The sequence below is a fragment of the Myxine glutinosa genome, chromosome 13 (assembly GCF_964187855.1).
Source record: "Myxine glutinosa chromosome 13, kmMyxGlut1.1, whole genome shotgun sequence".
Lineage (NCBI taxonomy): Eukaryota > Metazoa > Chordata > Myxini > Myxiniformes > Myxinidae > Myxine > Myxine glutinosa.
Genome location: NC_136273.1, coordinates 17,281,442 through 17,304,800, shown reverse-complemented (window position 1 = coordinate 17,304,800; position 23,359 = coordinate 17,281,442). Strand labels below are relative to the sequence as shown.

General features: G+C 45.3%; 1 protein-coding gene across 2 annotated transcripts in view; it reads right to left on the bottom strand.

Moving 5' to 3' along the window:
* The window catches only part of LOC137438641 (32 kDa beta-galactoside-binding lectin), a 59,868-nt gene extending 39,283 nt beyond the window's left edge, over positions 1 to 20,585 (bottom strand). The window contains exons 1-5 of one of the 2 annotated variants that reach the window (XM_078767126.1): positions 20,351 to 20,585; positions 16,491 to 16,588; positions 16,125 to 16,223; positions 12,768 to 12,877; positions 2,384 to 2,591 (exon numbers count right to left, since the gene is read on the bottom strand). In XM_078767126.1, coding sequence (XP_078623252.1) covers positions 2,384 to 2,591; positions 12,768 to 12,877; positions 16,125 to 16,169 — 363 coding nt within the window. In that variant the 5' untranslated portion in view covers positions 16,170 to 16,223; positions 16,491 to 16,588; positions 20,351 to 20,585. The remainder of the gene's footprint in view (positions 1 to 2,383; positions 2,592 to 12,767; positions 12,878 to 16,124; positions 16,224 to 16,490; positions 16,589 to 20,350) is intronic. The other variant, XM_068133864.2, reaches the window with a different exon arrangement.
* Between the last annotated feature and the right edge of the window lie 2,774 nt (positions 20,586 to 23,359).

Sequence of the window (23,359 nt, the reverse complement as noted above, 5' to 3'; positions counted from 1 at the left end):
CATTTCCATCACTCTTCTCAACCAGTCACTTTCATCCTTCCTCAACGCATGACCAAACCATCTCAACCTGTTCCTCTTCACAGCATCTATCACAGGCAATATTCCCATCATCTTTCGCAATACATCATTTGTCTTCCTCTCTCTCAAAGATACTCCAAACATCCACCGAACCATTCGCATTTCCACTCTTTCCAGCCTTCGTTGCTGCTCTACGTTCATTACCCATGTCTCGCTCCCATAAATCATAACACTTCTCACGCATGCAGTATACACCTTTCCCTTCAGCTTCAACGACACTCCCCTCCTCATCAACACACCACTCAGTTCCTGAAACTTCTTCCATGCACATCTCACTCCAGCAACCGTTGCCGAGTCTGATCCACCTTCTGCATTCAGCATGTCTCCTAGGTAACAAAATGTTTTCACACCTTCCAGCTTCACGCCGTCTCCAAGATCTAACTCAACATTTCCTCCATCTGCAGCTCCCTCTGTGCACACCTTACACTTGAATGTAGCTGCCACACTGGTTAATGACCCTCTCAGACCACTACATTTTTGATGAACCCACTCAGCACACATTGTACATTGAATGGAGTTCACTCCGACACCCTTCCTGCACACAGCACACGGCCACTTCCCAGTTATTTCCATCTCACCACATGCTTTACCACTTGACATCACCTTCGTCTTTCCGATATTCACCTTCAGACCTTTTGTCTCCATACATTCCTTCCACTTGTTCATCTTTTCCTTCAGTCCACACTTTCCGCAATCAACACCAGATCATCTGCATACTACAACTCCCACGGTAAACCCTCCTTTACGTTCTGAGCCAGCACCTCCATCACAGCTACAAATAGTCGTTGACTTGGTACCGATCCCTGATGCACTCCCACCTTCACCTCAAACTCACCACTGTTCCCGTCCTTCGTCCTTACAGCTGTGCGCGCTCTTTTGTACATTGCCATCACTACTCTGATCAACCATTCCTCCACTCCTAACTTCCTCAATGCCCATGTCGTTACTTCGCGTGGAACCCTATCGAATGCTTTCTCCAGATCAACAAACCCAAGAAACAACTTCTTCCTCTTCTCCATGTACTTCTCCTGCAACTGCCTCACAATAAAAAGCACATCTGTCGTTCCTCTTCCTGGCATAAATCCAAACTGCATTTCGTCGATCTTCACTTTCTTCCTAACCTCCTCTCCAACACTCTTTCCAATACCTTCTTTCCATGCTCCAATAACTTTATCGCTCGATACGAGCCACAGTCCAGAGGGTCACCTTTCGCCTTGTATAGAGGGACGAGGGTACTCAGTTCCCAACCCACTGGAATGCGGCCTTCTTTCACCACCAGATTGCAGATCTCTATCATTCTCTTCACACCCCAACTTCCTGCTGCCTTCAACATATCTCCCACAACTCCCGTCGGCCCTCCCGCTTTTCCACTCTTCATTGCTTTTATCGCTTCCTCAACTTCCTTCTCAGTTATCTTCTCTGCCGGTCCTAAAACTGGGTTACTCTCTATGTTGCCATCCCATTCATTCTCTGCATTCAACAGCATTTCCATATATCTCTTCCATCTTCCTTTAATTCCATCTGGGTCCACAACGATTTGTCCCACTTCATCCTTCAAGCAACTCACCCCCATCACATCACACCTCTCTTTCGCTATCTGCTTTGCAATCCTGAATACCGCTCTCTGACCCTCTTCCGAATCCAAGCGTCTCCGAACATTTTCCTATGTGCCTCCTGCGCCTTTGCTACCTCTTTCTTTGCAGCCTCTTGGCTGCCTTATAACTTTCATGGTCTGCCTTTTCTGCCCCCGTACACTTCGCCTTCTGCCACTCTTTGAACTTCTTCCTCTTCTCGTCAATCTTCTTTCCAACTTCATCATCCCACCACCATGTTTCCGAGTGCCTCAGTGGTCCTTTTGTCCATCCACATACCTCACCAACGGCTCCCAACAGACTATCTTTCATTGACATCCAACCACTTGCAAGCTCAACCACATCATCCTCGACCCTACTCAGCCTCTCTTTTAATGCCTCCCTTACTGTCACCTCTTTCAACCTCCACACCTTCATTCTCGGTTGGTACATCACCCGCCGAGCTCTCCTCGCACCTTTCACCCTTATGTTGTCGACAACCAAGTGGTGCTGTGAAACAGCCTCCTCCCCCGGGATCACCTTTGTGTCCCGGAGGTTCCCCCTATCTCGCCGACGCACCATCAGGTCGTCAATGGGGGCGTCGACCCACCTGACGTGTATGTCAGGTGGGTAAAATGTCATCCAATTGCCTCACCACGGGGCTCACCATTCAATTGCCTCACCTCACCACGTACAAAAGGGGCAAAATGTCATTACATGTTCAATTGCCTCACCACGTATCCAGTGCCGGTCACTTTTATCACAATGTAGAATTTCGCACCACTGGAAATGTCTGCTTCATGGTCCACTTCATTTTGCCAACCATTAACGTGTGAATTCAGGGCGACTGTCTTTGTGCAGGGGTCACGCACTCCAATGTGAAAATAAATGAAACATTCGTCGCTCCAACCAGCTGTAGATTTTGCCAAATCAACCGTCAAACTGTGGAAAAGAAATAAAAAAATAACAGCAATATTACACAATCAGCCAAGACATGTTTTATCCAAACATACAACTTGTTTTGCCATGAAGCTGGTCTCCAATAAGTATCGAACGATAATCTCGATATAATGGAACAAATATGTTGTCAAGTGTCCACTTGGGGCACCGCAGCGAGTGCACCCGTAACCCGGAGAGCGTCACGGCAGAAAATAAATAAGGACAATGATGTGCCCTTCGTGTTGTTTTATGGGTGAAACCAACGTACGACAGGAGACAGAAGGGTAACTTTATAAGGAACAAGTACAGATACATTCAAAGTACACCGCCCCCATGCCAAATAAATAAATATCCTCCAGCGCGGCATTGCCGAGGCACCTCTGGCGCCCGGCAATACCGCCGTGCAGCTCGTAGAGACTGGATTGGAAGGGAGAGGTGTACAATAAATTGATTGATTAATTGCATAATTAAAATCAATAAATAATAATCACAAAATATTTTCTTCATCAATTGGCTAATGGCATACCTAAACCACTCGTGCTTCATCCGAAGCTGTAACTTTTGGAAAATAAATTAAATAATTCATTAATCGAAAAAAGTAAATAATTATTTGATTAACCAATAAATAATGACTTGATTATTTTTTTTTTCTATACAAGATCGAGACTCGTGAAAGAGCTAACATTAATGACACAAAAAGTTAAACCGACACATAAAACACAAAAAATAAGGGGAGCGGAAGACAAGATGGGGAGAGAGGGGGAAGGACACAAACGCAACATTTGAGAGCAGGGACATCGGGAGAAATGTGGGCGGGGAAGGGCTTGGGGGGAGGTGGGAGAGGTATAAAACATATGAACACTGCAAGGACTCTGGGGTGAATTAGCGGGGGGTAGAAAAGATCAAGGTTTTGGATATAAGAGATGGTGGTGAACAGCTGTTTTAAAGACCTGGAGGGAGGAGTGGGATTGAAGGCAGTGGGGGAGTTTGTTCCAGAGGCGGGAGAAAAGAGGAATGAAGGAGTGAAGGTGAGCAGAGAGCCTAGATTTTGGCAGTTTAACCATAAGAGGGTTGCAGGCAGATTTTGTGCGACCTGAAGGAATATTGGGGGGACAGAGCACAGAGAGAACTGGGGGAGCAAGGCAGGAGAGGAGTCGGTAGAAGACAGAAAGACCAACAACATGCCTGCGGTGAGTGAGTGAAAAGCCCTCGGAGTTAGCTTCATCGCGGGAGATTCCAATGATTCTGAAAGCTTTGGTTTCAACAGCGTGAAGCCGAGCTAGGTGTGAGGCAGAAGTACCAGCCCAGAGGGGGGAACAGTATTCCATTGAGCTGCGGATGAAAGCCTTGTATGTGGTGAGGAGCTCAGGTGTGCCAAGGAAAGACCGCACGGCGGAGGATGCCCAGTCGGCGACTGGCTTTGGAGGCCAGCTTGGAAATGTGGTTTTCCCAAGAAAGATCATGGCAGATAGTGAAACCCAAAAGCTTGAGCGACAGAACTTCTTGGAGAGGATTGTTGAGAAAGTAGATGGGAGGGTTTTCCAGTCGGTCCTTTCGGAGAGACATAGTAAGAGTGTGAGATTTGTCAGCATTGAAAGACATGTTCCACTTGTTTGACCAGTCTATGATTTTGTCCAGGTCTGCAGAGAGTGAGGAGGCTGCAGACTGCCGATTTGAGGGATGAGGAATGGAGCGGCAGATAGTGGAGTCATCAGCAAAGAGATAGAGAGGATTTTCCAGAGAGTCGGAGAGATCATTGATGAAGACCAGAAATAGCACAGGGCCCAGAACACTACCTTGGGGAACTCCAGCCAGAACAGGAAGGGGAGATGAGAGAAATCCATTCAGGGCCACACGTTGCCTATGACCAGAGAGGAAGTCCGCAAGCCATGAGTGGAGATTTCCATGGATACCATAGGAGGAGAGCTTGGTGAGCAGAGCTCGGTGCCAGACCGTATCGAAGGCACGTGATATGTCAAGTGAAACAGCTCTGATTTCCTGTTTGGCATTGAGGACCTCCATCCATTGTTGAGACAGCAGAAGCAACATGTTCAGAGTAGAATGACCTGGTCTGAATCCAAATTGATGATCAGAGATCAAGCCATTGGAGAAGAGGATGGATTTGATATCCAAAGCAATGATGGATTCCATGACTTTGCTGATAATTGGAAGCATGCTGATTGGTCTGTAGTTGCAAGGATCTGTTTTTGCACCTTTTTTGTGTAAAGCGGTAATGTTTGCTGATTTCCAAGATGCTGGCAGATGACCTTGAGCAAAAGAGAGGGCAGCGAGAACAGAGAGAGGGTGAGATAGAGCGGCAGAGCAGGATTTTAGGACCCGTGGGCTGATGCCGTCTGGTCCAGTTGCAGAATCAGAGTCGAGGTTTGACAAAAACTTCTCCACCTTGTCAGGAGAGAAGGACACAGAGTCCAGGAGCAGTTGGGTTCGACTGGGAAAGGTGGGAACAGAGAGAGATGGGTTTTGGACACAATATTTTGAGGCAAACACAGAGTTGAGGCATTCGGTTTTGTCACGTGCGGTGTCAACTGTGGAGCCATTTGAGGTAAGGGAGGGGTTGGAGGGGGAACAAACACCAGAAACGGATTTGACCAGACGCCACCAGGATTTGGAGGAAGGAGACAGGTTTGAGAGTTCATTCTTGAGTGTGGAGAGATAGTGCTTCCTGGCACTCCTGAGGGTAGACACACACTTGTTCCGAGCTTGGTGGAAGGAACTGAGATTGCCTTCAGTTGGATTTGCCTTCCAAGAGGCAAAGGCAAGTTGTTTCAGGGCAACTGCCTCACCACAAGATTCAGTGTACCATGGATGGGAGGAAGGGTAAGACAACTGAAGACGAGATGGGATAAATCTGTGCATGAGAGAGCAGTTTACTTTGGAAGAATTCCCAGGAAGAATTGATATCAGAGGCAGTAGAGATGGGAGACCAGTCCAGATGATTGATGGCTGCTTGAAGACCGTGCCAGTCAGCCTGAATGAAATGCCAGACTCGTCGACGCTGAGGAGGCTCTCTGAGAATGGCCAGAGAGATGTCCACTTTAACAATCACATGATCAGAAGAACCGATTGGAGCAGAAGAAGAGCAGCAGACATTAGCAGGGAAGTTTGTCATAACCAAGTATCGAAGAGGAGATACTCCATTGACTGAGATCTGGGTCAGGAAATTGACAGATTGTGTCAGTCCCAATGAGTCGCAGAAGTCCTTTGCTGAGGTGCCATGGCTGGTGAGAGATGAACCCACACCCAGCCAGCTGGCATGATGACAGTTGAAGTCGCCACATATGAGGAAGAGAGAGTTTGGATGAGTTGATAGAAGTTGGTTCATGTTGTCCAACAGTGAAATGTAAATGGAGTCATCACTGTTTGGAGGATGGTCCAGAACACATATGAACAAAAGGTGGGAGCGGAGAGGAAGCCGTAGCCAGAGGTACTCCTGGGGGTGGGGTGGAGAGAGGGCAGTGCAAGGAGGGTGAGGAAGAGAGTTTTTGATAAAGATAGCCACCCCACCACCAGGACGAGGCTCAGGTCTATCATACAGGAGGAGGGAGTAACCAGGAAGAGATATTAAGGAATCAGAGACATCTTGAAGGAGGAAAGTTTCTGTTAAGCAGATCAAGTCTGGATTGTCAGAAGCAACCTGAATGGAGAGATCAATCAGGTTTGAGCGAAGGCCCCGGATGTTTGAGGTCCATATCGTTAATGAGGAGAGAGGGGGATCATCAGGTGCAGGACAGGGGAGGGGAGGGGTAGGGTCAGATGAAGGATGAGAGGGGGAGGTAGGAAGAGCAGTTGATAGTGTGTCAGAGATTACAGAAGAGTTACAAGAAAGGGAAGGATGAGGAGGATGAAAGATTTGATGGTGATGGGATGAGGCACATTGAGGGGTTGTTTGAGGGGGGGGGCAGAGGAAAGTAGAAGGTTGGGGGAGGTGGAGGTATGAGATAGAAGGGAGACGAAGTGGGGAGGAGGCAGCTTTGAGGATGAGGGGGGAGGAGGGAGAATTTGGGAGGGATGGTTGGGGGGGGGGGAGATTTGAAGGGGAGGGGTTGGGGGGGAGTTTTGAATGGGAGGGGCAAGGGGGGAGTTTAGGAGGGGAGGGGAAAGGGGGGAGATTAGGAGTGGATTAGCAAGGGGGGAGATTTGGAGGGGAGGGGCAAGGGGGGAGTTTAGCAGGGAAGGGGCAAGGGGGGAGTTTAGAAGGGAAGGGGCAAGGGGGGAGTTTAGGAGGGGATTAGCAAGGGGGGAGATTTGGAGGGGAGGGGCAAGGGGGGAGTTTAGGAGGGAAGGGGCAAGGGGGGGGTTTAGCAGGGAAGGGGCAAGGGGGGAGTTTAGGAGGGAAGGGGCAAGGGGGGAGTTTAGGAGGGGAGGGGCAAGCAGAGGAGATTTGGAGGGGTTGTTAATCAAGATTAATTGATTAATCAATCAATAAAAAAAATCCTTTATAGCCACATCACTTGGTCATTGTCATGTCCAAATGTCAGCTTCCAAGCTCAAAAGGTGCCTGAGATATTGCCCAGATGAGAAAGGAAATAAATAAGTACTTAATTAATCGATAATAATTAAATACCTCATCAATTAATTGATTAATCAAAAAACAAAAAATACCAATTTTGTCAAAGCACTTTCTCACTATTGTGCCGAAATTTGAGCTTCCTAGCTCAAAGGATGGCTGAGATATCGCCCAGACAAACAAACAATCAAACAAACAAACTAAACGGCACTCAGTAGAGAGCAAACCTCCGCCTGGTTGGCCATATCACTCAATGGTGAAGAATCACTTCAAAAATTAAATAATCATCATATCCGAATCCATATTCAGATCTTCACCAAAATCGAATCGATTCTTCCTTGTCACACACACAACCTGTCCACCAAGTTTCGTCCAAATCCATCCATAACATTGAGATATCCCGCAATGCATAGTTTTTGGCCCGATCTCCCTAAAGAATCACTTAAAGAATTATAGTAGCCGGATCCGAATCCGGATCTTCACCAAAATCTAATCATTTCGTCCTGGCGGCATACGCCACCTACCTGTACCAATGTTTGCCAAATTTCGTCTGGAATCCGTCCACAACCTTTTGAGATATTTTGTTCACAAACAGACAGACAAACAAACAAACAATCAGACAGGGGTGAAAACATAACCTACATCCACCTTCTTTATCTATCCACCTTGAGGTGGATCTTTTTTACCCACCACCATTTATTTATTTCTTTATCCACCTTCTTTATCCATCCACCTTGAGGTAACAACCGGAGTGAAAACTGAGTACTCGTAAAACTGAAAAACTGTGAAAACTGAGTACTCCCTTTCAGCGTGCGTCATTGTCGGGCCCCCTTCGGTGCCCTTGCAATGACGTTATGCAGCGCCTGGAGATGGCATAGGAAAGGAGCAGTGTACAATATTTATTAATCCCTACTGTCTACCTTAAACACAATAATACTCATTAAATATAACACTAAATGAGTTTTTGGCACAGAAAACAATGTAGCCTCAGATTCTGGATGCGGAAACATATCAAGCAAGCAGTTCGTACAGTGAACCCCAGCGGGTTATAAATGGCTGAAGGGTTGGGGGTGAGCACGGTCGAAAGGATCTAGTCCGGAGGATGCGCACAGGATGAAGCGGACTGGACACTCGTGTCTTACAAGTCCTCAGAAGGTGAAGTCCTCGTATCACTGAATTTTGCCAAAGTTATTCATTCGTTGGATGCCACAAAAGCCACTGGTCCTGATGGGATTCCTGTAGTCGTATTGCAAAGGTGTGCCCCGAACCTGTACCAATTCTTGCCAAGCTATAAAATATGTGCTTGGCCGACTCAGTGTTTCCCTCATCATGGAAAATGGCTTCTGTTGTCCCTGCTTTTAAGGGAGTCGGTGAGCGTTCTCTGGCTACTATTTACCACTCCATTAGTCTTCTTCCTGACATTTGTAAGACCTTTGAATGCTTTATCAATCATCAGCTTCTCAGTGTACCTTGAGGACAATGAACTTCTTGCTCACCGTTCGTATGGCTTCCACCATTCCAGGTTGGCTGACGACTTCCTCTCCCTCATTACTGATTATTAATTTGACACGGCGTTAAACTTTAGGGGTAAGACCCGTTTACTTGCTTTGAATATTTCAAAGGCCTTTATATATCAGGCATTGCAGAGTGCTTCCATGCGAGTTGGTTGTCTCTATCAAGCGCAGAAACATCGACCTCCAGATGCTATCCTCTATTTGTATAAAATAACAATACACCCCTTTATGGGTTCCTGTTGCGACATTTGGGCTGGAGCACCAGCCTGTCATCTGTCCTTATTTGACAGGCTCCAGAAGTGTGTAGTCAATTTGATTGGAGTAGAGCTCTACTCTTCTCTACAAGCCTTTCACATCGTAGGTCTGTTGCTATTCCAAGTTTGTTTTACAGATATTTTCATGGTAATTGCTCCTCTGCTCTTTCCAACCTGGTACCCTCTGGCAGGGTCTTTGGTCTGGAGACTGTAGAACTGTAGAACAAAGAGCTATGCGAGTCGCATTTTCCCACTTGCTGTATCAATTTCGATTTCTTTCCAATCACATACTCCCACATCTTCTGATCCATTTTCTTTCAATAATAATAATAATGATGATAATAATAATAATAATAATTAAAATTTGATTGTTCTTGTCATAGCAAAGGAGTGTTGCTGAGGATGGTCACAGGATTGAGAGAGCAAAGGGAGCAAAGTTGGAGAATAAATGGTATAAAACAGAGAGACCACTAACATTCCTGTGATGTGAAGCAACAGTTCTTGTGATTAAAATACATTCTCTAAATTATTATAATGTTTTTTTCATCTGCAATGGGTCGCACTGTGTGGTGTGTTGTGTAAAAGGGGTCGTTCTGACAAATACCCCAAAGATGCTATGCATTGTTAATGCTCCATCTTGAAGATGATGCTGTCTTTGTAACATCACGTGTTAACACCTTAAGCAGAAATCTACATACAGTCTCTCAAATGTCTTTGTTAAATTGTGCATCGGATTACAATTTGCAGGTGCAGTGCTCTTTTTAACTGGACAATTTTTTAATGCAGCAAGCCTGATTAGCATTAATTCATACATTATAATCAAACTTTCACTTTGAAAAAGCAAGAGTAACTAGACCGTAACTCGTAGTTTAAATTTATTTTTTGCATAGTCTTTTTTTGCATCATAAAAGCGCATCGTCTGGTCTCGTAAGTTCATTCTGAACAAAAATACCATCGTTAACTGAATACGCTGCTATTATGGCCCATATACCAGTATCATCCATACACCCTATTATGTCACATAGTTTCTTGGCATGGGTTCTGACTGTCATAAATGTAATTCTTCACTCACATCAGGTCATAGATCAGATATATGAAGTTTCATATTTTTTGAATAAAAATTTCAATTCAACCAATTATGGCTGGATTATTATTCAACTTTATTATTATTATGGCAATTATTCAACATCATCGTTATCACCCCATATACCCCATGGGGAGTAGATGACATATGCAAAGTTTCATTTTTTTTCGTTCAGCAGTTCCAGAGAAAATAATGTCCAATTTTTTTCCTTTAATCCAATGTGGCTGCTATACCATGTGATCTATGATGGCACAGTTACACATAAAATATTGTTACGTTTGTGGGGGTTAGGCAATGATTACCTGAGAGCCAGGTAGAAGTGTATAGATTACCATGCTCTGTATGTCGCGATGAAGAAGAACCCCCATGTAAATAAATAGGGATCTGGTAGACCGTATGTCGTGTAAGTGCATAAGTGTCCCCATGAGAGGGCTGGTGTTATGTTAATTAGTTTAAAATTATGGGTAATGAATCCCCTGTATGTAATTGCCTCTGTTATTTCCCCTCTTTTCCTTATGACAATGCAGCACACACACAAAGCCAGGCATTAAATTAAAAGACACTAAATAAAACCTAACCGGAAACAGGACTTTGAGCACCAACGATGATACTACCGACGTGTGATAACGTCAAGCAGGTAGGTCCCTGTGGCCACGCCCCGGAGAGCAGTGATTGGTGAGATTTGTCGAGCAACGAAGAGAGGGACTCGCTGGTTGGAGCAGGCACGGCGGCGTCAGATGACATCAGAGCCTCGAGTACAAAGGGGTAGGAGGGCTGACATTTTCTTTCTCGACTTCTGGATCTGAAATGAAATGGGTGCCGATAAGCTCTTGCGGTGGGACAGTCTCAACGAACGGTCGAAGTTTACGAGCTCTTGGCTGTGGGGTTTGGTGGCGAACGGTCGTGTTCCAACATTTTCCCTCCTCTTGCGTTGGGACATTGGTGCCGTGCAGTCACAGTTCATAGCGCTCTTGCGCTGGGGACATTGGAGGTTTCGACGATCGTGAGGAGGAGCGAACTGCCGACATAGGCCTGCGGTTTCCCGCGCATGGACTGCGGACCGGAGCCTGAGTTCCGGCGCACTGACTGTGCACGGAGGCTTGTGCTGTTCCCGCCAAGGACACGGGGGGTTTTGACTATTCCCAAGGGGATTCAGGAGATGCTCAAAGCTAAGTACCTAAAAACAAACATTGTTTATTTTTGACCCCCGTCGCACCGTGGAGCGAAAGGGGGACTATGGTTTCCCCCTCCGTCCGTGTGTCCGTCCGTCCGTCCATCCGTCCGTGTGTGCATAAGCGAAGGACCGCATCCGAATTTGGTGTGTGGGTGCAACCCACGTCAAAATCCAAGATGGCCGCCGCCATGTATGTCTGACGCCATGTATGTCTGAACCTTGTGAACGGAATATCTTGAAAAATAAGTGAAGTACCAACGTCTAATCTGGTGTGTGGGTGTATCTCGGCATAAGGAAGAACGCTATTGAAAATTGGGTTGCCACGTCAAAATCCAAGATGGCCGCCACCATATATGTGTCTGAACCTTGTGAGCAAAATATCTTGAAAAATAAGCGAAGTACCAACGTCTAATCTGGTATGTGGGTGTATCTATGCATAAGGAAGAACGCTATTTAAAATTGGGTCGCCACGTCAACATCCAAGATGGCCGCCGCCATGTATGTCTGAATCTTGTGAGCGGAATATCTTGAAAAATAAGCAGAGTGCCAACTTCTAATCTGGTGTGTGGGTGTATCTAGGCATACGGAAGAAAGCTATAGAAAATTGGATCGCCACGTCAAAATCCACGATGGCCGCCTTGCGTCTTCCACTTTGTCAACTCACATCACTTCACCGACGGGGGACCTAGGCGTAACGCTTGTCACCTTTATTTTTCCTTTGTGTGTATACAGGTCCGTATGGGAGCACTCCATTTAGGAATGTTATTTTATCGTGCATTCCTTGTTCGCCGGCATTTCTTCAATAAAGCCAGTATTTTTGTACATTTAAAATCTGTGTCAGTTGGCATTAATTATCACAGGTTCGAAGACGTCCGGTGGGTCCCGTGAAAGTAAGAGCTTCGCCCTCCCCCAAGCGCGTATTAACTCCGCTATATTTTGACTGAATGCCTCGGAGTGTTAGCCTCGATTGGCAATCCGTCCGAGACCGGTCTTTAGCGGCACGGACAGGACAATATTGTCCATGGGGAGTCCCTCCTCTTTTTAAAGTTTTGTATCAATCTGACAAGCGGTTTCAGAGAAAAACATTTTTGGATAAGGATTTCAACCCAACCAATTATGGGTGGAATACCACTTTCTTGATGACATCATTGTTATCACCCTATATAGCCCATTGGGAGTTAATGACATTAGGCAAGTTTAAACTTTTTTCGTTGAACGGTTTTGGAGGAAATGTTCAATGTTTTCCTTTCATCCAATATGGCTACCATACCATGTGACCTATGGCATCAGCGTTATCATTAAAATATTCTGCATGGGGTGTCCTCCTATGTATAAATTTTTGCAATGATTGGACAAGCGGTTGCAGAGAAACCATTTTAAAGCGAAAATATATAGATGCGGACACACACAGACAGACAGACAGACACAGACAGACACGCATTGCAATAGTCCAGCATCCCCTTTGGGCGAGACTAATGATTCAAAAGATAAAGGTCATGGCTCATGATAAAGCTCAAATTTACGTGAGTCACCAAAGATATACCCTAACTAATGATGCGCATGCCCGAGCTGTCAAACCCCAGGATTATAGGTCCATTACTTTGTTAAAACCGATTTAATCTCACCTGTTTGCCATTACAGATGGAAGATTACACTTCTCCCACATCATTCCATGGATTTCGATGACGGTTCCTTCTTGCAGGTAACCAATAAGTGATCGCACGAATGGTGTGGGCTAGAATGGGAACAGAATAACAAAGCCACCGCTTTTATAAATAATCATTTACATTCAAGATTTTAATAATACAATCAATAAATTTACAATTAATTCTGACTGTGCCGCTGATACAGTGCCCCATAAGTGTGAGCAGGAGTTTGAACTTTGGCGAGGGTGCCAGCGATAGCTCACATACTCCACTGTGGACTGGTGCTGATGCTTCCCATCTTGCCTCCCTCGTCGCCCTGGAAACTAAGGCCTTCAGTGTAATTGAAATTCTGCTTTAGGAAGTAGACAGGTTAGTGACCTTGCAGTCTTTTACCTGCTATAAATCTGATCTTGTTCCTACCGCCCTTTACAATCCTTTCTTTGTTCCAAGCCACAAGTAGAAACTCGATGATCACCTCCATTCTTTCATACCCGTCTATTTAACCACTGTGGAAGAGTCTTCCCAAGTCCATCATCTCCAGCTCTTTCCTTCAGGATTTCAAGTCTGCTGTCCAGCACCAGTTCATGGTCTCTTCTATTTACCTGAATATCCTTCACTACACCTGTGAGGTCCTGTTCTGACACTTCTCCTGCAATTCCTCTTCTTGTCCTGCAGTGTGTGCTTGTTGTCGGGGCACTACCTCCCCTTTAGGAGCCGTCCATATGAATTCTTCAGAGATTTTGGACACATCGTCCCCTTCCTCCCAATGCTGCACAATTACGATGGACCAAACACCCACCCTCCCTCTTCCATAACAAATGGATGCTCCCTTTCCAGATTTTGTCTGTTGATCAATTGCCCTGTTGTTCTCCTCGATTATGGAGCCTCAATATCTGTATTTGAAAAAAACAACTGAATATATTATTAAAAGGCGTCGACAAACATCCTTAAGCATGTTGTGGAATGTCGGCCGAACCCCTTACTTTTTCACCTTTAATCGGTATTAAATTAGTTTTCTCTGTAACCGCTTGAGCGATTGACACGAAACTTTCACCATCGCAGCGTCTATCTATGGAGATTTAAAATATTGAAGCACGCGGTGCTACGCGCGCGACTTGCTACCAAGGAAGAAGCGGCCAACGCGGTAAGTTTAATGTTCTTTATTCAAAGAGGTCACTGTAGCACTGGCCTGCTCCGGGCTGCGCGCCCGGTGTATATCCTGAGGCCACGCCTACCCCTCGGGCGTGGCCGCCGCCCACTTGGTGCGCGGAATGATGTCACCACGCCAATGGGCTTTCGTGTCCGCCACAATATATATATTTTACATGATGATTGGATGGACAAATGCGGACAAATGTACAAATGCGGACAAACAAATGCGGACAGCGTTCCAAAAAGTATGTTTTCTGTCGGCATGAGTTGCATGGTGTTTCACGTATCAGGAATAAACGGCCTCGACCTCGCTTCATTCTTGACCAAATTATGAAAACTTGTGCTCAAATAAAGTCCCCAAAAATAATCTAAAATCCAGGCCACATTTTATATTCGACTTACGTTTACTGAAATACATTTCATCGAAAGATTTTATTTAGAATAAAGATTCACTAGAAATAGCACTTCTTTGAATTTGTCTCGTGACCGACCTGTAGTAATGCAGAGGAGACAAAATTAAAAGCATTCTGAACAGAAATAGATGGTTGGTAAAGTGTGATTGCTTTGTGTCATTTGTACACAATTATTCCTTGAAGTCTCTCATGCTGGTGATCTATTGAGTGGAAACACATAGACCAAGTAATAGGCGTCCATAACCATCCTTGACCAATGACCATGTTATGGAAAGTTAGCGAGGTACTCGAGTGAATAAGATGAAAAAGGACTCTACTGAAAATTCCGGCCAATACAAAGTTCAGGATAAGATTTTAGTGATCGTCATCTTCTCCGTCGCCTGCACACACGCATGGACATCACATGGTCGTCGGCCTTCGGCATTTTCAAACCATTTTGAATTTCACTTGCAAGTATTCTTCAACACGCTGGCGTTTCTTTCTGGTACAAAATTCTCCAGGAATTCCTGGAAAACTGATTCGGGATTCCTGGCATTTCGTGAGTTTTTTTTCGGTTCGTGCTTGCAAAATCTGGGCTCAAACCATCTCTCGTGGCGAGTGTAGATGTGCTGCCACTTCCGCAGTGTGCTCTGTGCACCTCCTTTCTTAAAACTAAGGAAAGACTCATCAACTTGTGTTTTACAGCTTTCAAAGCCATCTCACAACCAAGTTGACTATATAGGGAATGTGTGCAATAGGGTGGTCCAAAAAACATCGATCTCTCCGATTTTGATGCTCTACTGGATTATTGTTAGAAATGGTCTAAAACATTAACCCACCAAATATTGTCGCTCAATTCCATCTAGAAACTCATACTCACTTCAATTGAAATATGGCGTTTTTCACCAAATTTTTTCACCAACCACCGACGCAGTAAATAAATATGGTCAACACGAGTGACCCACCAAATGACTGGGATTGAACATTTTGGATACATACCATATTAATGCACCAGAAGCAATAACACATGACTTTTTGTATGAATACCATGCTTGACTATCCATTGCATCCAAATAACTAAATGAGAACAATCCAATAGCAACCTAGGTGGAAAAAGTACATATGCACTATTGTACGAAGCCATTTTGTGGCTCATGACTTTTTGCATGCGCCTGTGAGTGTGAAATCATCATGGTCGAAACATGTTTGACAATGCTTGAAACATGTTTGAAACATGTTCATACATGTCTGACTCATGTTTCGACCATGAGGACTTCACAGGGGTATGTACCATCGTCCATCAATGACATTATTTAGGAAAAAAATATTTCTAAAGTCTTTGTAAGCCTCTCAACATGGACGATTTTCATTAAAATTGACCAAAATGACAAATTTATATGTCGAGTGTGTATGAGTTTATAAATGACTCAGATGCAAAATATTTTTTGGGTGAATGTTTTCGACCATTTCTAACAATAATCCAATAGAGCATCAAAATCCAGATAAAAAAGTGATTTTTTTTTGCATTTTTGGACCACCCTAGTGTGCAATGGTAAATGCCAGCTTCATACAAAGTTACATGATGATTGGATGGAAAGTGCGGCCGGTGTTCCAAAAAATCCGTTTTCTGCAGGCATGGGTTGCAGTACTCCTACCTAAATAGCACAGCACATTCCTAGTTTGCTTAGCATATGGGTACAGGGTGTTTCACATACCGGTAGCAGGAATAAATACAAATCACAGTGTCTACGTGAGAGTGTGCGCATCATTATTTAATGCCAGTTTTACTCACAGGGTCATCGACGTAGAATTTGGCTTCATGATGTTCGCAGGCCATGGTGTGATCTTCGCCAGTGACGATGTAATGCTTTATTCCCTTCTTTCCAGGTGCCTTTATATGGGGAGACATGATGAATGATTATGCAAAGTTTGTTTATTCTTCGGCGTCTGTTCATTTTGGGTGAATGACGCATTCAAAACAACCACTTAATTCGATTTGCAAAGTATATTTTAATAATCACACAATATGCACTTCTTCTTTTTTCTTACAAATATAAATACTACAAGCACCCTCCCTACGGGAGTGGCCTGGGTGAGGGAGGGGGTCGTGTTATTATCTTTATGATTAATGCTAGCATGGCGATAGCAAAGTACCCACCCTCGAGGCTATCTTGGCCCACGCATGGAACACGTTCTTCTGACGTCTTCCTTTTCTTGGCCGGTGTATAGGCAACAGACCGCTCGCTATCTCAATCACTTCCGAAAGTAAAAAAAAATCCGGGTTACGTGCATGAAGCAAAAAGTTGCACTGCTTATGTGCATATATAATACATCGCGGTTACAATGCTTTCAGAAAAGTATTCACACCCCTTGACTTTTTCACATTTTGTTGTGTTACAGCCTGACTTAAAAATGGCTTAGATTGAATTTTTTGTTCGTGGTCTACACATAATACCCCATAACGTCAAAGTGGATTTTTCTTCTTTTAGAAATTAAAATATGTATGTATTAAAAAGGAAATATAGAAATGTTTAATTTACATAAGTATTCAACCCCCTCAGTCAATATTTTGTAAAAGTGCCTTTGGCAGCGATTACAGCTTTGAGTCTTCTTGGGTATGTTTGCATCAGCTTTGCACATCTGGATTTGGGGAGATTCTCCCTCCCATTCTTCCTTGCAGATTTTCTCAAGCTCTGTCAAGTTGGGTGGAAAGCATCGGTGAGCAGCAATCTTCAAGTGTTTCCACAGATTCTCAATGGGATTCAAGTCTGGCCTTTGGCTGGGCCACTCAAGGATTTTCATGTTCTTGTTCTGAAGCCATTCCTGTGTTGCTTCAGCTGTATGCTTTGGGGCCATTGTCCTGTTGGAACATAAATCTTCACCGCAATCTAAGGTCTTTTGCACTCTGAAGCAGGTTCTCCTCAAGGATTTGCCTGTATTTGGCTTTATTCATTGTTCCCTCTATCCATATAAGTCCCACAGTCCCTGCCGCTGAAAAGCATCCCCATAGCATGATGCTGCCACAACCATTCTTCACGGTCGGGATGGTGTTAGATGGGTGATGAGCTGTGCTTGGTTTCCGCCAGACGTAGCGCTTTGCATTCAGGTGAGATAGATCAATTTTCGTCTCATCAGACAAGATAATATTTTGCCTCATGCTCTCAGTCATTCATGTGCCGTCTTGCAAATTACACGCATGCTGCCATGTGCCTTTTTCTCAGGAGTGGCTTCTTTCCCATAAAGCCTGGATTTGTGAAATGCTGTAGCGACTGTTATCCTTCTGGCAGGTTCTCCCATTTCAGTCGAGGAACTCTGTAGCACTGCCAGAGTGGTCATTGGGTTCTTGGTCACCTCCCTGACCCAGGTCCTTCTTGCCCGGTTGCTCAGTTTGGTCGGACAGCCAGCTCTGTGGAGAGTCTGTGTAGTTCCATATTCTTTCCATTTCCTAATGATAGAGCTCACTGTGCTCTTGGGAACACTCTGGAAATCGTTTTATACACTTCCCCAAATATATGCCTCCTCACAATTCTATCTCGGAGTTCGACGGACAGGTCCATGGATTTCATGGTTGAGTTTATGCTCTTGCATGCATTGTCGACTGTGCGACCTGATACAGAAAGGTGTATTTCTTTCTAAATCATGCCCAATCACTTGAATTGACAACAGGCAGACTCCAATCAAGTTGTAGAGACATCTTAAGGATGATCAAAGGAAATTGGATGCACCTGAGCTCAATTTGGAGTCTCATAAGCAAAGGGGTTGAATACGTATTGACTCAAGACATTTCAGCTTTTCATTGATTTGTAAAAAATTCTAAAAATAAGTCCACTTTGACATTATGGGTAGATCAGAGACAAATAATCTCAATCTAATCCATTTTTAATCCAGGCTGTAACAACAAAATGTGAAAAAGTCAAGGGGTGTGAATACTTTTTGAAGGCACTGTTTTTTTTTTTGTTTTTTTTTGTTTTGTTTTGTTTTGTATACAAGATCGAGGCTCGTGAAAGAGCGAACATTAATCACACAGAAAGACAAACAGACACACAAAACAAATAACATCGGGAGCGGTAGACAAGATGGGGAGAGAGGGGGAAGGACACAAACACAACATTTGAGAGCAGGGACAGAGAGACATGGAGACATCAAGAGAACTGTGGGAGGGAGAGGGCTTTGGGGGAGGCATGGGAAGGGGGGGGGGGTGGGAGAGGTATAAAACATATGGACACTGCCAAGACTTCCAGGAAAGAAGTTGGAATTTCAAACAACGTGGATCTGGGGTGAATTAGTGGGGGTAGAAAAGATCAAGGTTTTGGATGGGGGAAGATAAGAGATGGTGGTGAACAGCTGTTTTGAAGACCTGGAGGGAGGAGTGTGATTGAAGTGAGTGTGGGAGTTTGTTCCAGAGGCGGGAGAAAAGAGGAATGAAAGAGTGAAGGTGAGCAGAGAGGCGAGATTTCGGCAGTTTAACCATCAGAGGGTGGCTGGCAGATCTTGTGCGACCTGTAGGAATATTTGGGGGACAGAGCACAGAGAGAGCTGGGGGAGCAAGGCCGGAGAGGAGTCGGTAGAAGACAGAAAGACCACCTACCTGCCTGCGGTGAGTGAGTGAAAGGCCCTCAGAGATAGCTTCATCGCGGGAGATTCCAATGATTCTGAAAGCTTTGGATTCAACAGCGTGAAGCCGAGCCAGGTGTGAGGCAGGAGCACCAGCCCATAGGGGAGAACAGTATTCCATTGAGCTGTGGATGAAAGCCTTGTATGTGGTGAGGAGCTCAGGTGTGCCTAGGAAGGACTTCGCACGACGGAGGATGCCCAGTCTGCGACTGGCTTTGGAGGCCAGCTTGGAAATGTGGTTTTCCCAAGAAAGATCATGGCAGATGGTGAGACCCAAAAGCTTGAGCGACAGAACTTCTTGGAGAGGATTGTTGAGAAAGTAGATGGGAGGGTTGTCCAGTCGATCTTTTCGGAGAGACATAGTAAGAGTGTGAGATTTGTCAGGATTGAAAGACATGTTCCACATGTTTGACCAGTCTGTGATTTTGTCCAGGTCTTCAGAGAGTGAGGAGGCTGCAGACTGCCGATCTGAGGGAAGAGGAATGGAGCGGCAGGCGTATACAAACGTGTACTTGGATAATTCGAATTGCACACCCTCTCCCCCTAAAGGAAGAAAAAAAAACTTCAAACGAACATTCAGGAAACACACCTTAGCTTGTCCTGAGTAATATTAAGGGAGGGGAGGAAAAGGAGGTGGGTGTAGGAGAGGGAGGAGGAAAAAGGGAGGGGGAGGGGAGCAAGGGAGTGGGAGGAAGGGTGGGGGTGTGAGAGGGGTTGGGGGAGAGAGAGGAGGGGTGGGAGGGGGGGAGAGGAGGAGAAGGGGGAGGGGAAAAGAGGAAGATGGCAGGAGGGAGTGGGGAGGATAGGAGAGAGCAGAAGCAGATCAAGAGCAGATCGCGGCACTTATTTAGTCCTCGAGATTCGATCCTCATACCCGAACACAGATTCTGATTATATACTTTAATTAGACCATGAGAGTAGATCGTGTTTCCAAGGCAAGGCACGTTTGTATACGCCAAATCAAAACGGAGGTTTAATAACCCAGTGATGTGACAGAGGGCTGACCAAGATGGTGCACCGCAATTTTGGTGGGTCTTTCTTATTTTTTTTGTAATGAACAACCCCTAATTGATCTTCAAATGGGATGTTTAAACACTCAGTTTTCATTCATGCACTTGTTTGGAGTTCGATAAGTATGCATGCAAAGATTTGGACCGCCACTACTAGATTTCATGGTTTTTGAGTTATGGAGGACACACCCACTGACATTGCCTTTTATTATAATAAACTAGTAAAGGTATCTGACGTTTCCGGGCAATGCATGGTCGCTTCGTTGATGGGAATATTAAGAGAGGAGAGGAAAAAGGGGAGGAGGGTGAGCGAGGAGGGGAGAGAGAGAGAGGAAGAGGAAGATTCTGGCTTGCTCGACTCCTGGGTACCGACTGTGTGCGAACCACCGCTTACCATCCAGTAGCAAATCCAGCAGCTACCGCCAACTCAAGTCTTCTCTGAAAGCGCATGACAACTCTACACACTGGACGGACGTCATACCTATGGTCCTGCATGGTACACGAGCTGCTCAAAAAGACGACCTTGGATGCATAGTTCGTGTGCGGTGCACCGCTTCGACTCCCAGGAGAATTCTTCTCAGAATCCGATGACACCTTGCCCGACGCCACCAACTATGCCAACCAACTTTGTGAGGACATGCAGGGCCTCCAGGCGACACCAACATGTACGCCTTCATCATGCCTGGTTTTTATTGCCCAGGAATTTTTGGATACACAGAGTGGGTAACGTGCACAGTAAGGCCGGATACACAGAATTTTTATTTTTTTTGTATGCAAGGTCGAGGCTCGTGTAAGAGCTAACATTGATCACAAAAAAGACAAACTGATACATAAAACATAAAACATAAAACATATGACAAAGGGAGCGGGAGAACAAGATGGAGAGCAGGGACATCGGGAGATCTGTGGGGAGGGAGAGGGCTTGGGGGGAGGAGAAGTGCACGGGAAGGCGGTGAGGGGGGGGGGGGCGGGGGGTGGGAGAGGTAAACAACAAACAAAAAAAAAAACACGTGGAGACTGCTAGGACTTCCAGGAAAGAAGTCAGTATTTAAAAAAAGTGGATCTGGGGTGAATTAACGGGGTGCATTGACGGACTGACGGACGGAGTGCAAACCTATAGTCCCCTCTGGTGTACACCGGTAGGGGACTAAAAGCATTCTGAGTATTGCGCTGTAATACATGTCCCCTATCGGTAGTCTGTCGTCTGGAAAACTGTTTTGGGAAATTACCAAAGTTCAAAGTGCTATAACTTTGTCAAAAATGATCAAAACGTCGTGGAGTTCGAACTTGATCTGTAACTTATCATGAGGAAACCATGTACCAAGTTTGAAATCATTAGCATTAAGAGTTTAGAAAAAAAAGTCCGGAAACTGTTCTTTGCGTGACGGACGGACGGACAGACTGACAGACGGAGGGACGGAGTGCAAACCTATAGTCCCCTCCGGTGTACACCGGTAGGGGACTAACAAGAGCGAGAATTGCTTTGCAATACATTATTTGCAATACATGTCCCCTACCGAATTGCTTTGCAATACATGTCCCCTACCGATATTTTCCCAGTCCAAAAATGGCATAACTGAAAAATTTACGAAACGTCCTGAAACTCAAACTTGTTCTGTAAGTTATCACAAGCGTTACGCCTCGGCCCCCCGTCGGGGAAGTGATGTGAGTTGACAATGGCCAAGTTTCAATTGAATATGTTAAAAGATATGGGGAAGTCTGAAAACCACAGGTGGGATGGATGGACGGACAGATGGAGCAGAGCAAACCTATAGTACCCTCCGGTGTAACCGGTACAACAACAACAATGCATTTTAAGGCCATTTTCCCTGCAGGAGCGGGGGTTAGCAGGGGTGTGACCGGTAGAAGACTAATGATTTAACTTGCCAAATAAATCAAACAAAACAAAGCAAATGTTTCACTGGCTTTTTTCTCTCATGACTCAAACTCATTCACAATGCAAAAACCAAATATGAGAGCGACACAAAAAATGCGACACAAGAGACAAACCTTAAAACTTGCCAAAAATATGACCAATTGTGTCTGCCGATCCACTCGAAATTTCCTGAGCGATGGCTTGGGGTTCCAGTGCTACCAGTCGATGAATCGATCTCGGTGCATGTGGCAGATCATGAGATGGTTTAGACGTTGTAAGCAGACAGGACAATGCCAGGCAGCTGTAGGTGAAGTAAGCAGGGGTTTATGTTGCATTATATTTGTAGGGTGGGAGGGGGGGGGGGCAATTACCAATCAAAATAGATCGTTTTAACACTGCAAAGCAATATCGTGTGATCTTATCAGGAATATTGTGCGCAGTTTTGCTCAGGACATCTGAAGGACAAAGCTGCCAGAGAGAGGATTCAGTGCAAGGTTACGAGAATGATTCCGGGGCTAGCTCGTCCAAGCTATGAGGAACGGCATTGGAATAGCACAGGCATGATGGGCCAAATGGCCTCCTGCGTCGATTTCCTTGATTATATATATGTATACTCAAAGGCAAAAGTTATTGTGACACACAAACAACAAACAGAATCAGTGTTAAACTTTTACTGCCGCGAATGAAATGTTATTACATGGAAAGACAAATGTTTCAAGGTGTGGTAACGATCAACAGTCCATAAGAACAGCGCACCTGGCATATGCAAATGAGCCACAACACAAGAGGGGGTTCACAAGCAAGTTCACACGGTCAGTAGCGAGTGTGTCCACCTTGTGCATTGATGCAGGCCTGGCACCTTCGCCTCATTGAGGCCACGAAACGTCGATGAAAGTCCTGGGGAAGATCATTCCATATCCGAGGAAGGATTTGGCGGAGTTCCTGCAGCGTTGTTGGAGGATTCGGATGACGTCGTAAACGTCGCTCCATTTCATCCCAGACGTGTTCAATGGGTGACAAATCAGGGGATCTTGCGGGCCAGGGTAACACATTAACATTGTTCTGATTAAGATACTGCTGTACAACTCGAGCAACGTGTGGTCTGGCGTTATCGTGTTGAAACGTCACTCCCAGGCCGTTCTGTTGCAAAAACGGTAAAGCGGCCATTTGCAAAATCTCGTCTCGGTACCTCACAGCATTCAAGTCTCCCTCAATCACAATCATTGGCATCCTTGCTGCAGCTGTTATCCCACCCCAGATCATAACGCCCCCACCTCCAAAAGGATCCCATTCCAGAACACATGGACTGATGTAACGTTCACCTGTGCGCCTGTAGACACGTGTCCTGCCGTCAGCTCGGTGAAGCTGTGCCAAATGGTGTTTCTATGGACGTTGAATCGACGAGCAACGTCACGCTGCGAGGTACCAAACTGAAGCATACCTGGCGCGTTCTCAGGGTTTTGGCGCGTTCTCAGGGTTTTGGCGCGTTCTCAGGGTTTTGGCGCGTTCTCAGGGTTTTGGCGCGTT